General features: G+C 40.2%; 1 protein-coding gene across 1 annotated transcript in view; it reads left to right on the forward strand.

The window, feature by feature from the left end:
• PLCB4 (phospholipase C beta 4) overlaps nucleotides 1-12227 on the forward strand; it is a 384913-nt gene that overhangs the window by 296346 nt on the left and 76340 nt on the right. The window contains exons 12-16 of the mRNA XM_034641608.1: nucleotides 2443-2551; nucleotides 6886-7096; nucleotides 8127-8220; nucleotides 10308-10387; nucleotides 10899-10983. Of these exons, the coding sequence (XP_034497499.1) occupies nucleotides 2443-2551; nucleotides 6886-7096; nucleotides 8127-8220; nucleotides 10308-10387; nucleotides 10899-10983 (579 nt within the window). The remainder of the gene's footprint in view (nucleotides 1-2442; nucleotides 2552-6885; nucleotides 7097-8126; nucleotides 8221-10307; nucleotides 10388-10898; nucleotides 10984-12227) is intronic.

The raw sequence follows: 12227 nt of genomic DNA on the forward strand, positions 1-12227 counted from the left end.
TGCCCTGGGACTAAATTTTAATAGGCTTTAATTAGGAGGACATCTCAAACATTTATCATTCTATCCTCTCAGGACTTAGGTGTTTGGGTTTGTTTGTTTTTTATGCTACCGATATGCAAATATGTTAAAATGCATAGTTTTACATGTTAGAGCAGTGTTCCTTAAACTTGAACATATCAGAATCACCTGAAAAGTCTGTCAAAATGCAGATTCATGGGTTCCACCCCAGAGAATAAGATCTGGTAGGTCTTTGGTGGGGCCTGAGAATCTGCATTTTAATTCCCAGGTGTGGGAGATGCCACTGCTGCCGTCAGCAGATGACATTATAAGTCATGTGGGGCTCACATGCATATATATGCATATAAAGAGCACCTAGGAGCTTCTGGGTTCCTGCTCCTTTACCTAATTTAATCTTTTCTCTCCCCTGCAGCTTAATCTCTTCTTTGTCTCACTTTTTTAATTCATATGGATTTGCCCCATCATCTCCATGAGTCCAGAATTCTTACCAATGAGCTTCTCTTTAAATAAAAATAATAATAAAAAAAAACCCTACTTTTAATAAGGAAGTGAAATAGAGTGGCCAACTGTGAAAATAACTGCAATGGGGTCTAAAAAGGACCTTTTCCTTCCATGTCCATCTTCTTCCGTGATAGTATTTTACAGAGACGGGAGAAGAAATGTGCCTATAAAGAGTTTTCTGTTCGTTTGTTTATGTTTGTTTTTAAAACGATGCATTCTCACCAGAGGGGCGGTGCTCGCCATGCCCTTGAATGGCGACCTCTAGAGTTGCATGCTGCCCATCCATTTCATAACTAAGGTCGTAGCATGCCTTCACGTGCCTGGCATTCCACGGTCCACCTCAGTTTCTCTCTGCATACCCATGAGTTTTGTTTTTTATGGTTTCAAGGCCTGTTGTTAATATAACAGTTTCTGCTCTAGCACATGCATGGACGTGAGCTGTTGTGAGCTGTAATTTCTTAGATTACAACAGAAGCATGCTTCATTGGGATAAACTGACCAAAAGATACCAATTCCTTATGAGTTAACACTCTTACCTGGGCGAAGAGATGGGAGGACCAGAATAGGCAAAGCCACAAGCGCTTGAGGAAATTACATCGCGCGTGTTGCGTTGGCCAAAGGCATTCATTCTGTGTTACCCCACTTTTCCAACTTTCATTTCAAAACAAATGGGGAAGGGAAATCCATATGAACCTTTAACAATTGTTTCTCAAACAACTTCTCAATACTCTTTTTCAACGTCTGTGCATATATTTGGGTAAAGAAATGTCGCCAAGGTTCTACCCGTTGACCAGGTTTTGCTCACATCTGCTTATCTGCCATTATTTCCATAGAAGTTATAGATTTGCTGAATGACCAGGGTCCAATTCATGGTGAACATTAAGGAAGTCTCATGGACCCGCTGCTTCCAGATATAGACACACAAATACAGACACACACAACATACACATATACAAAATGATTGTAGCTGAGTCAGTATGTTGGACTTTTTTCGCCACTGTTGTGGAGTTCAGATGACGGAACTGCAGAAATGGCGTTGTTCCTGGTGCCTCCCATAGTCCCATGAGCATCCACGTGCTGATTTGAAAAGAATGGCATCACCAGCTTCCTAAGTGCCTTAATCAGTCATGGACTCCCCTTGCCCGGAGAACTTCCTCAGGGCAAACCCAGTTCTAGTTCATAGTGAAAAAGCCTTTCTGAACTACTGATACTCAAATACAAATTTTCATATTGTCAATAATATATATATATCTCCTTGTGCTGATTGTCATCATTATTATAACTGATTTGATTTGATAAATATTTACTCAAGAAAATGAAGTTCACAAACTGCCCAAGAAATCTTTTCTTTATGTAAAAAAAAACAAAAAACAAAAAACAAAAAAAACGATGAAAATGAAATGACGTTTGCCTGTTTTAACCTTAGGGATTTTTTGTTGTTGTTGATGTTACTATTGTTTTTCTTTTTTGGCGCTTAAGTTAGCATATTAACTATTTCAGTAATTTGGGGTTTTTTTGTTTTGTTTTGTTTTTGCTTTTATTTTTCTTTTTTTCCCCCAAAGATTTTTGGCCTCACTTTTTATAGATATTTATGCCAAATCTCTCACCTGTGGTATGGGAACGAGAAGACAGTACAGTTGACATGCACACCATTTTATGTATCCTTTCGCTTTTGAAGGAAAAAAAATATATACTCTGTGTTCTCTTTCTAGTTCAGTGAGGGAAACCAACAAAGCATTCCCAAAGTTGGACTTTTTTTGAAGTATATTTCAGGGAGAAAGACAGGACAGTGAAATCCTATCTTTGTAACTATAAATGTGATATTCTAAATATATCTTATTTTAGAAATTATGTACTTTAGTGATGTGTAATGCCCCAAGGGTGAGAAATGTCAACCTAAATGGGGTTATTTTCTCATCATAGCATCAGCGAGACCCTCGACTGAATGAAATTTTATTCCCATTTTATGATGCTAAAAGGGCAATGCAGATCATCGAGATGTATGAGCCTGATGAAGATTTGAAGAAAAAAGGTAATAAAAGTGAAAAAAAAGATCATTTTCTTTATTAAAGAAAAGGCAAGACTATATACAGCTTTAAACATTCTTGAATTTTTAGTTAAAGACATCTTTAAATGTTTTGGAGCTCCCTAGAGCCAAGGATTTTTAATGGACTGATTTTTTTTTTCCCCTAAGTTAGTATAAATTTTACCTTACATCAGAATTTGCCCATGCTGCCTGAGGTATAATGTAAATTTATTATATTATTAAACACATGGTAGTGATATTTTCCCCATTGTACTCTCTTATATTCGATCTTTAGTATTGCCTAATACTCAAACTGCAGAAATGCCCATACAGTCTCTGTTTGCAATCTTGGAAGGAATTTCACATCTTATAAAAGTTTATACCTTCTTTTCCTCCCTTTTGTTTTGCCAAGCCAAGTAAATTTTAATACATGATTTGATGAGCCTTTCCATCATTAGACCTCTGTTATGGAATACAAATGCAACTGATAGGAAATTAAATGGTCAGGAATCAATTTCACAAATTATTGGGGTTTCTGAACATTTGCCTCTTTCAGTGAAACATTGGAAAGAGTGTGCTATCCATGCCAATATTTGACAAAGAAAAGACATGGAGAGGAAAGTGAAGATTGGTCTCGTAGCAGTGGGAGGCACCCGCAAAGGATGGGAGAGGTGATACTACCGTAATTGGACAGGAAGCCCTGAGACAAGAGATACACGAGTTACAGCCTCGGCCTTGTGTCCCAGTGGAAAGTTGAAGGGAGATTCAGGTTCAAGTTCTGTCTCTCCCAGGTGCCCCTGGGTATTACGGCCTCCAGTTTCTGAGTTCTTCTTTCTTTGTATCTCAGTGAAAGTGGCTGAAAGTTTATATAATCTCTGGACCCACATAGAACCTGTGTATATGCATGCTGGCCCACCACACCATAATGACCCACCCCTGATATTTTTCCAAGTCAGTAGATGTACACTTATACTTCCTGCTAGGGCCCCAAATACCTCCTTTCAGCAAGAGTGCCTCTTTATTTACCTTTCTACAAACACTCAGAGTATAATTATTTATTCTACGTTGTATGGGATTAAAGTGAAGGGAGGGGTGGCTTGGTAGATAATAGACTGCTTTATAGTATTTGATTTGATTCTTGTTGCTCTCCTGTCACTGTGTGACCTTGAGCAAGGGACTCTATTCCTGGGCCTCAGTTTCCCTGCTTGGAACCTGGTGGAGCCCATACAGTCAACTAGTATTTAGCTCCCCTACTTTCATTTCTTCAAGTTTATAGAGGGCTGACTGGGTGCCAAGCACTGTGCCAGATGTTGGGGATTCAAAAGCAAGTAAGGCAGTCGTGCTCTGTTGAGGGATGAGACTCAGCAGTTCCTCGGCAGTACAATGAATGTTATGATAGAGGTGTGACTCTCATTATTTCCAAAGTCCTTCCAGGTCCTAAAGTCTATGAAATTACATTGACACATCTAAAAATCATAGCTTCACCATTTCACAAATGACAGAAATTTTAGAAGTCTGACATTCTTGGGGCGCCTGGGTGGCACAGTGGTTAAGCGTCTACCTTTGGCTCAGGGCATGATCCCGGCATTGTGGGATCGAGCCCCACATCAGGCTCTTCTGCTATGAGCCTGCTTCTTCCTCTCCCACTCCCCCTGCTTGTGTTCCCTCTCTCACTGGCTGTCTCTATCTCTGTCAAATAAATAAATAAAATCTTAAAAAAAAAAAAAGAATTCTGCCATTCTTAAGTGTGGGTGAGAATGTGGTGCAAAAGGCATTATAAACTTCAGGGAGGAGCCTAAATTGGCACAAACAACCACCTTTTTGAATATTTTGGCAATAATTGGTAGAGTGGAAAATATGCCCCTCCTCCAGGCCAGCCTTTCCATCTCCAGGTATGCAGCCTAGAGAATCTCCCATATCGTTCCCAGCTCTAGATGTCAGAGGAAGTGCACTCACCCAGGCCAGGGGCTTTACATTTCTTCTACACACATGACTTCAAATTCTCCACTCCTAACCTCTGACTTCAGCTACATATCTGCGGTAGAACTCTCCATGTGGATACTGAATGGGCATTTCAAATGTATATGTACCATATGTTTTGATTCTCCCTGCTCGCAGACCTGTTCCTTTCTCAGCCTGGAAAATGGTACCATGATTCACCCAGATTTTCAAGCCAAAACTCTTGGGATCTTCCTTGACTTACTTTCGTTCTTTCACATCACTTCTGATTCATCAGCAAAACCTACCAGATCTATCCTCACAATAAGTCCTGAATAAATCACTTCTCACCATCTCTGCCTTCATCCGACTATCCAAGCCAACGCCATGTCTTCCTGGATGATGCCAACTGACTTCTAAGTAACCGTCTTCTTTCCACTCAGTGCCCTACAGTTTATGCTCCACACAGCAGCCAGACTAAACCTTTAAAAACGAAATCTAATCACGTTATTCCACTCTTCAGAACCCTCCAAAGTCTTCCCAACACACTTAGAGTAAAATCCATAGTACTTAGCAAAGACTTCAGTCCAACCGATGTCGCTTTTGGCTTTCTCTCTAGTCTCATTTCTAACTACCTTTCCCCTCGGTCACACACTCCTGTGTCAGGGTCTTTGCACTTGCTGATCCCTCTACATGGGATGATGCCCCAGGTGCACATGTGGCTTGCTCCCTGTTCGTGAACGTGACCTCCTCAGAAGGGCTTTTGCTGGCCACATATCTAACAAAGCATCCTGGTCATTCTTGATCACCTACATTCCCTGCTTTCTATTTCCTTCTAGCACTTGCATGACATTACATGATACTTATATTTATTTGCTAATATATTCATTCTCTTGCCCATAATACATTTCATGAAGGCTGGGCGTGTCTGTTTCTCCCATCACTTCATCTGTCCCAGTGCCTTAAAAAGTACTTGCTCTTAGAATGGATGTGTGTGTGCCCAAGGAGATAGGTGCACAGATTTTTATTGTAGTATGTTTAGTTATAATTAGAAATTTCCTAAATACCCATCAACAGAGTCATGGACAATAAATGGGTGTATTCATACATGGACCTACTCTACATTCTACAGTCCTACGGACTACCAGTATACATACACATTATTCGGGGAAAAATAAATGACCGAGAGCTATTTATATTAACTGAACAAGTCTAAGAAAATGTAATAATAGCAAATTGCATAGCAAATAGTGGAATATCTTTTACATCAGCTTTTAAATATTCACAACTACCTATTTGGATAAAGGCATATGTAGTGTAGTTACGAAGCCATTTGGAGAATGTTCAATACAAGAAGTCGGGCATGGTTGTCTACAAGGGAGTAGAAAGAGGGACTGCAGTAGGATGGAGGGTGGGAGCACAGGGTGCTGCCATGGCATCTGCAATTATGTATTCCTCTGAAAAATGTAAAGCAAATAAGGTAAAACGTTACAAAGCTGTGGCATAGGTCCATTGGTATTTATTATGCTATCATCTGTACTTTTCTATAACCTTGAAATCAGTTCATAACTTGTAAATGCTTATGTAAAAACAAAAAGCTGAAGTGGCCGATGGTTGACAGGAGACGTAGAAATATTAATCGCTTCTTCTGAGACCACAGGGGCCCTATATCAGAAAGGACTGACCGAAATGAGCAGTGGCTCTTGGGGCCACATTTCAAGGAAGACCGAATACTGTCCTCACCAGTCCCACACCCTGTTTCTTAGGTAAAAGAGGAGAAATGAGTTGTTTAAACCCGGAGAGGCTGCTCACCCCTTCTATGATACAGTGAGAACAGTAGTGCCCTACAGTTGTAGGTTTTCCCACTTGAGCCCAACACGGGGCTTGAACTCACCACCCTGAGATCAAGACCTGAGCTGAGATCAAGAGTCAGACACTTAACCAACTGAGTCAGCAAGGCGCCCCTGTTTTCTGCTTTTTTAAGAGCCCCTCTCGTGTGTACTCTCCCTTACCTGGAAAGTGGGTGTGGCCAGTATTGCCCCCGCCCCAATTTGACGGAAGAGGAGGTTGAGGCCCAAGAATATAAGTAGTGAGTGGTAGAAACGGAACTGACGAAGGTCCCCTTGACCCCTGGTCGCCACAGCTCCTGGGGCTGCGCTTCTAAGCTCAGGGGATCATGGGCTTCTGCCATCCTATGTACACAAGCAGAACGCCACCTGTCTTGTGGAATGCGTTAGGTTCCGTGTAATGTTATTTTGTTCACATTCTGAAGGATGAAGGTCCTTGGGAAAGAGACTGTGAAGTTTTTACTCCTGGTTAAGCTGCCTCAACTTGCATGAAGAAAAACGTGAGATGTGTATCTTCCGAGCCACCTGTCTACTAACTGTTCTTTTCTCCCCTAGGCCTCATATCAAGCGACGGGTTTTGCAGATATCTGATGTCCGATGAAAATGCCCCAGTCTTCCTGGATCGTTTAGAACTTTACCAAGAAATGGACCATCCCCTGGCCCACTACTTCATCAGTTCTTCCCACAACACCTATCTCACGGGCCGACAGTTTGGCGGGAAATCCTCAGTAGAAATGTACAGACAGGTGCTCCTGGCTGGTTGCAGGTCAGAAACTTAGGACAGCTCTTTTTTTATTTTTCCCTTTGATGATGCCCTTCAATTTAATTGACTTTTCTCTAAAAAAGTAGGAAGTAGTATTCAGAACGACAAGGACATTTTTTCCTTCTCTCTAATTGATTATGCTGGTCATGTAACCTTGAAAAAGAACAGAAAATCTCTGCTCCAAAAAGTTCTAGAATCCTCCTATGGGTCAGAAGATATTTTTTACTATAAATTTTAAATATCACCCTCAAGTAAATAAATAAATAAATATCCCCCCCTTCAAAATTGCAAAAAAAAAAAAAAATTTCAAGAAGTCATGTTAAGTTTCTTATTGGTCTGAAGCATTTGCAAATTTAGTTCTACTTAATGCTAAAAGTTCTAAAATGTCATTCTCTGAGAATAAACATGATTGAAAATGGTTTTTCTTCTATAGAAATTGACAAATATTTGAGGTTTAAAATATGGGAAAAATGCTGAAAGTAAAAAATAAGAACTTTAGTTGCATTATGATATTTTTTCTTGGTTATCAATAACCATGCTTAGTTTTTAATGACTCACTATTTTTTGTGTATGGAGAGACTCTAAGGAAATGACATCACTACTTCTGTCTCTGAATACTTGACACAATGAGAACATTTTCTTTTATGACCGAAGCAACATCATTTCACCCAACAAAATTTTAAACGTTTTTCTTTAACATCATCATCTAAAATCCAGCCCATATTCAGATGTTCCCAGTTGTCCCCAAATTGTCCTTCGTTGTAGCTTTGTCATGACTAGAATTTCATCCAAAACCTCACTGGTGGTTATATCTCCTAAGTTTGTCTTAATCTCTCACCATTCCTTTTTGATGACACCCACATGATAAAGAATATAATGTGATTTTAGCCTGCATACTCCATGAAATAATCATGTTACTTATTCCGTGTTCTTCTATAAGAAAACAACTTATTTTGATGTCTCTTCTTTTAATTTGCTCACACACACTATCTTATTGTAAGGGTTCAATATTGTAATTTCGCCATGTGTCTAGATGTGTTGAACTTGACTGTTGGGATGGAAAAGGTGAAGACCAAGAACCAATAATAACTCATGGAAAAGCAATGTGTACAGATATCCTTTTTAAGGTAAGTTTCAAAATAGCCATAGTCTTTTCCAAACTCTCATAGATATCGATGCAGTGGAGAAAACAAATTATTCATTTTCTCAAGCGTTGTACCTTCATATTCCTTTCTTCCAGTTTTGAAGAGAAAGTCAAGAAAAATGTTTTCAACCCCTTCGTAGCGCCATCTTTTTCTAACTTTACTGCTTTCAAAGGGTGACAGTGACATATAATGAGGTTTCTTTGCCAGAGTCCCCCTGACTCTAATTACTTTAAAAACAGTCTTTCATTTTCTTGCTTACTTTGCATTCTTCCTGAAAAACTTCAAGTTCATATAAAAAGATAAATAGAATACATAAAATGAAATAGATTATAAATAATCCCTGTAAGAACAAGAAGTTAAGTGAGCTTAGAGTTTATGAACCCTCAGTAAGAAGACCTATAAACTGCCAAGCCATGCCACAATGGGCTCCAAACTTTCTAGAATTCAGTGCATGGAGAGAAACATGATGATTCACAAGATTTGTAAAATAGAAACAGGGCCATTGGTCCAAAGAAGCATCGTTGTTCCTGGTCCTGATGCCAGAGAGAAGGCTTTTCCCCAGGGACCTTGAAAGAGAGGCATCTACAGTTTTACAGACAGGCATTTCAGTAATGGCCTTTGGGTGATCTCTGTGTACAGTTTGCGGGTTGGTTTCTTACAGCACTCCTCAACGTGCTCCAGTGATAGCCTGCCAAAAGACAAGTCAAAAAATGAAATTCTGTGGTTGGCCAATATTCGGGTACATCTGTCTCTGTCAGTTTGGTGCAATTTGGAATAGTTATTGCAACATCTGGAGCAATGGTTCTCAACCCTGCCTACATGTGGGAAATCACCAGAGGTATTTACAAAAACAGATGCCCAGGCCCTGTACCCGTAACACTCCACGCATGCCATTTCCCTTAGCCAGATGTTGGTGAATTTTGAGCAGCAATGAAGTCAAGATTATGTTCCCCGAGAAGGGATTATACTCCCTGAGAAGTATCAAGATTATATTCAAGTGGGAAGCCATGAGTTTGCACAGCCAACCAAACTGACAGGAAGCATTGTCCTCTTTAGAGAATTAAAGAACTTAATAAGGAAGCTTAGCTGAAAAGAAGGCTTGGAGGTGAGCAAAAGAGAACCCATGGGCAGAGCCAAAATTTTCCTCAAGGAGTAATTGGTCAACTCCAGTGCACGATCAAGGTCACGGGCATTTTCACCTGGGAAGAAGATTTAAGCAAGAATAATTAAAGGACCACTTAGCCACGAGGATGCTCACTAAAATACTCCAGGATTATCTAACCCAAGGCATTAGATGGGTTTCAAATGGACTTCCCTAGATTACTACTGTAATTTTTTTTTCCAATTTAACTGAATGGTGGGATTTTTCCTGTGGTTAGCTATAAGCCAGTAAGAATTGGGGATTCTTACCAAATATGATGCTGTTGTGGAAACATTGGTTTGAAACCATGCTTTCTAAAGCTAAGCAGAGAGCAAGGCCAGCCATCTGTGGGAAGGACATGCTCAGCTCATTCAAAGCTGTTTCAAATGACCAAGCTTCCAGTCCAGAGAGGGGCATCCAGAACACCTCCTGTTTTACCTCACATGTTGCTTGGTCAAGGAGAACAACCTCCCTGGTCACCTCCCCCCCGCCCCCATTTCATCAGGCTAATCAGAAACAAGGGCTATTGCAAATGTCACAGGAATCTTCATCGAATTAATGAAACGTAGCCAAAACCTCACCTGCTCTTCAACAAGAAAGATGAGCTCTGAACCTGTCTTGCCAGGTAATTGAGCAAGGAACCAGCGTGCCATTGAGATGAAATTTCTTGTCAGTTAATAGCATCATAATTTTGGAGAAGTCAAAGGTAGCTTTGGAAAAAAAAAAATTGTCGTTAACCATTAGTTGCGCTTGGGTCTAACCACAAGGGGACTCCACCTGTAAAGGTGTCAAGGTGAATGGGTTCTCTAGGTCTTAATTGCCAGAACTGATTTTCTGAAAAGCTGAAATTAATAGCCTTTGAATGGTTTCAAGGTGCCTTAATTTGTTTTTTGCTCTTCTCTCTCATTAACACTTTTTATCTTTAAAGGATGTTATTCAAGCCATCAAGGAAACCGCATTTGTCACATCCGAATATCCTGTAATTCTCTCTTTTGAAAATCACTGCAGGTATAATTTCTACTTGAAATCTCTACTACCCAATCCCCACTGCTGTGCTACATCTTTTTAAATAGCTGAATAGTTTTGGGAAGTGGTAAGGACACTTGGTCTTATGCAAAAAAAAAAACAAAAACAAAAAAGAGAGGGACAAAAAAACCCCAAACCACTAACATACAAAGGGAAAAAACAAGTCATCTTGATGTGTTATAGAGATGCTTCCTCTAAAAGGTGACAGATCAGAACACCTTGCTCAAAGTTCCACTGAGCTAGAAGATTTGGCAATGGATTTGAAAGCAGACTTGCTGAACTTGAAAGCCATTTTTTATTCTGTTTACCAGCTCTTACTTTGGGGGGCCAAATCTACTTTTGAAACTATACCAGTTAAAGTCCATGGTATGTAACCGAGCATCTCACTTAGCATCAGGAGAACAAGTGTGGATTTTGCAGAGTGGGAGTTTTCTTATTCTTGGACGGATAATGGATGTTTGAATTTACAAATGCCAGTGTTCTCTCTCTCCAGCAAATATCAACAGTACAAGATGTCCAAATATTGCGAAGATCTATTTGGGGATCTCCTGTTGAAACAAGCACTTGAATCACATCCAGTATGTATTTTTAGAAAACCATATTTCTAACCTGAATGGATTTGTTTTGAAATTCATTTCTAAAGGGTCAAGTAGTGCTAGAGGACTAAAGATCTTCATATTTATTTAAATCCATTGGTATGGAAAGCTTTCATGCTTTGGACAGATGTGTAGAGAGAGATGTAAAATAAACATCTGGTTCGATTTAATTTAGAAGGTCTCAAGGTCTTTATGGTTTTTGAGATCTATCTCTGTCCTAAAGTTTTATAAAATGCCCACTGGCCAAGGGTCTATACTCAGCATTTGTTCTCAACTTGGTTGCATGATAGAATCATCTAGAAGGACTATTAAAAATATCTTTGCCAGGGCCCCACTCAGAGATCCTGAGTTAATTGAGCTGGGTAAGTCCTGAGCATGGTGTTTTTAAAAAGCCTTCCAGGTGAATCACATGTGCACATAGGGTTCAGCACCCATAGGAGCCCACTACTGTGAGAAGTCCCCTAAACTGAAGTCATAAGAGTCTGAAGTTCAAGTCCCCAACTCCAAAACAAATATTTGGGGGGGTGCCTCGGTGGCTCAGTCAGTTGAGTGTCTGACTCTTGGTTTTGGCTCAGGTCGTGATCTCAGGGTCATGAGATTGAGCCCCACATTGGCCTCCAAGCTCAGTGCAGAGTCTGCTTGAGATTTTTTCCCCCTCCCTCTCCCTTCCTCTCTGCTTCTCCCCCCCCACAACTTGTGCCATGAGCCTGCATGCGTGCTCGCTCTCTCTCTCTCTCTCTCAAAGAAAATAAAATCTTAAAAAAAAAACCCAAAAAACCAAATACTTGGAAAATGTTATACATAGAATTTTTGAGCTTCATTTTTACACCTGCAAATTGCTTCATAAAGCAAAGAACTTTTCACCTGTGGCCCATAGATAGGCTTTGTGAGGTCTGTGACCTCATTCTAATTGCGTACAATTTTTTTTAGGTATATAATTATTCTAGAGAGTTCTTCACAGTTTTGTAAGGCTCCATAACCTCCAAGTGGTAAAGACCCGCTGTCCCAAGATGTTGTGAGTAGTAGGAGAGCTCAGGGATTAAGTAGAAAGTACTCTGCGGTAGTAAAAACACAAACAAAAAACCGGAAGGAAAAAAAAAAATCAAGGACACGAGGATATTTGCATCCCTTGCACCCACCCCGATTGTCTTCAGCCCGAAGACGCCATGCTGCAGGCTCCCTGCCCCCCTGGTCCGTGCAGCACTCCCTATTTTCCCTGCATGCCA

This window comes from Ailuropoda melanoleuca, chromosome 13, assembly GCF_002007445.2.
Source record: "Ailuropoda melanoleuca isolate Jingjing chromosome 13, ASM200744v2, whole genome shotgun sequence".
Classification (NCBI taxonomy): domain Eukaryota; kingdom Metazoa; phylum Chordata; class Mammalia; order Carnivora; family Ursidae; genus Ailuropoda; species Ailuropoda melanoleuca.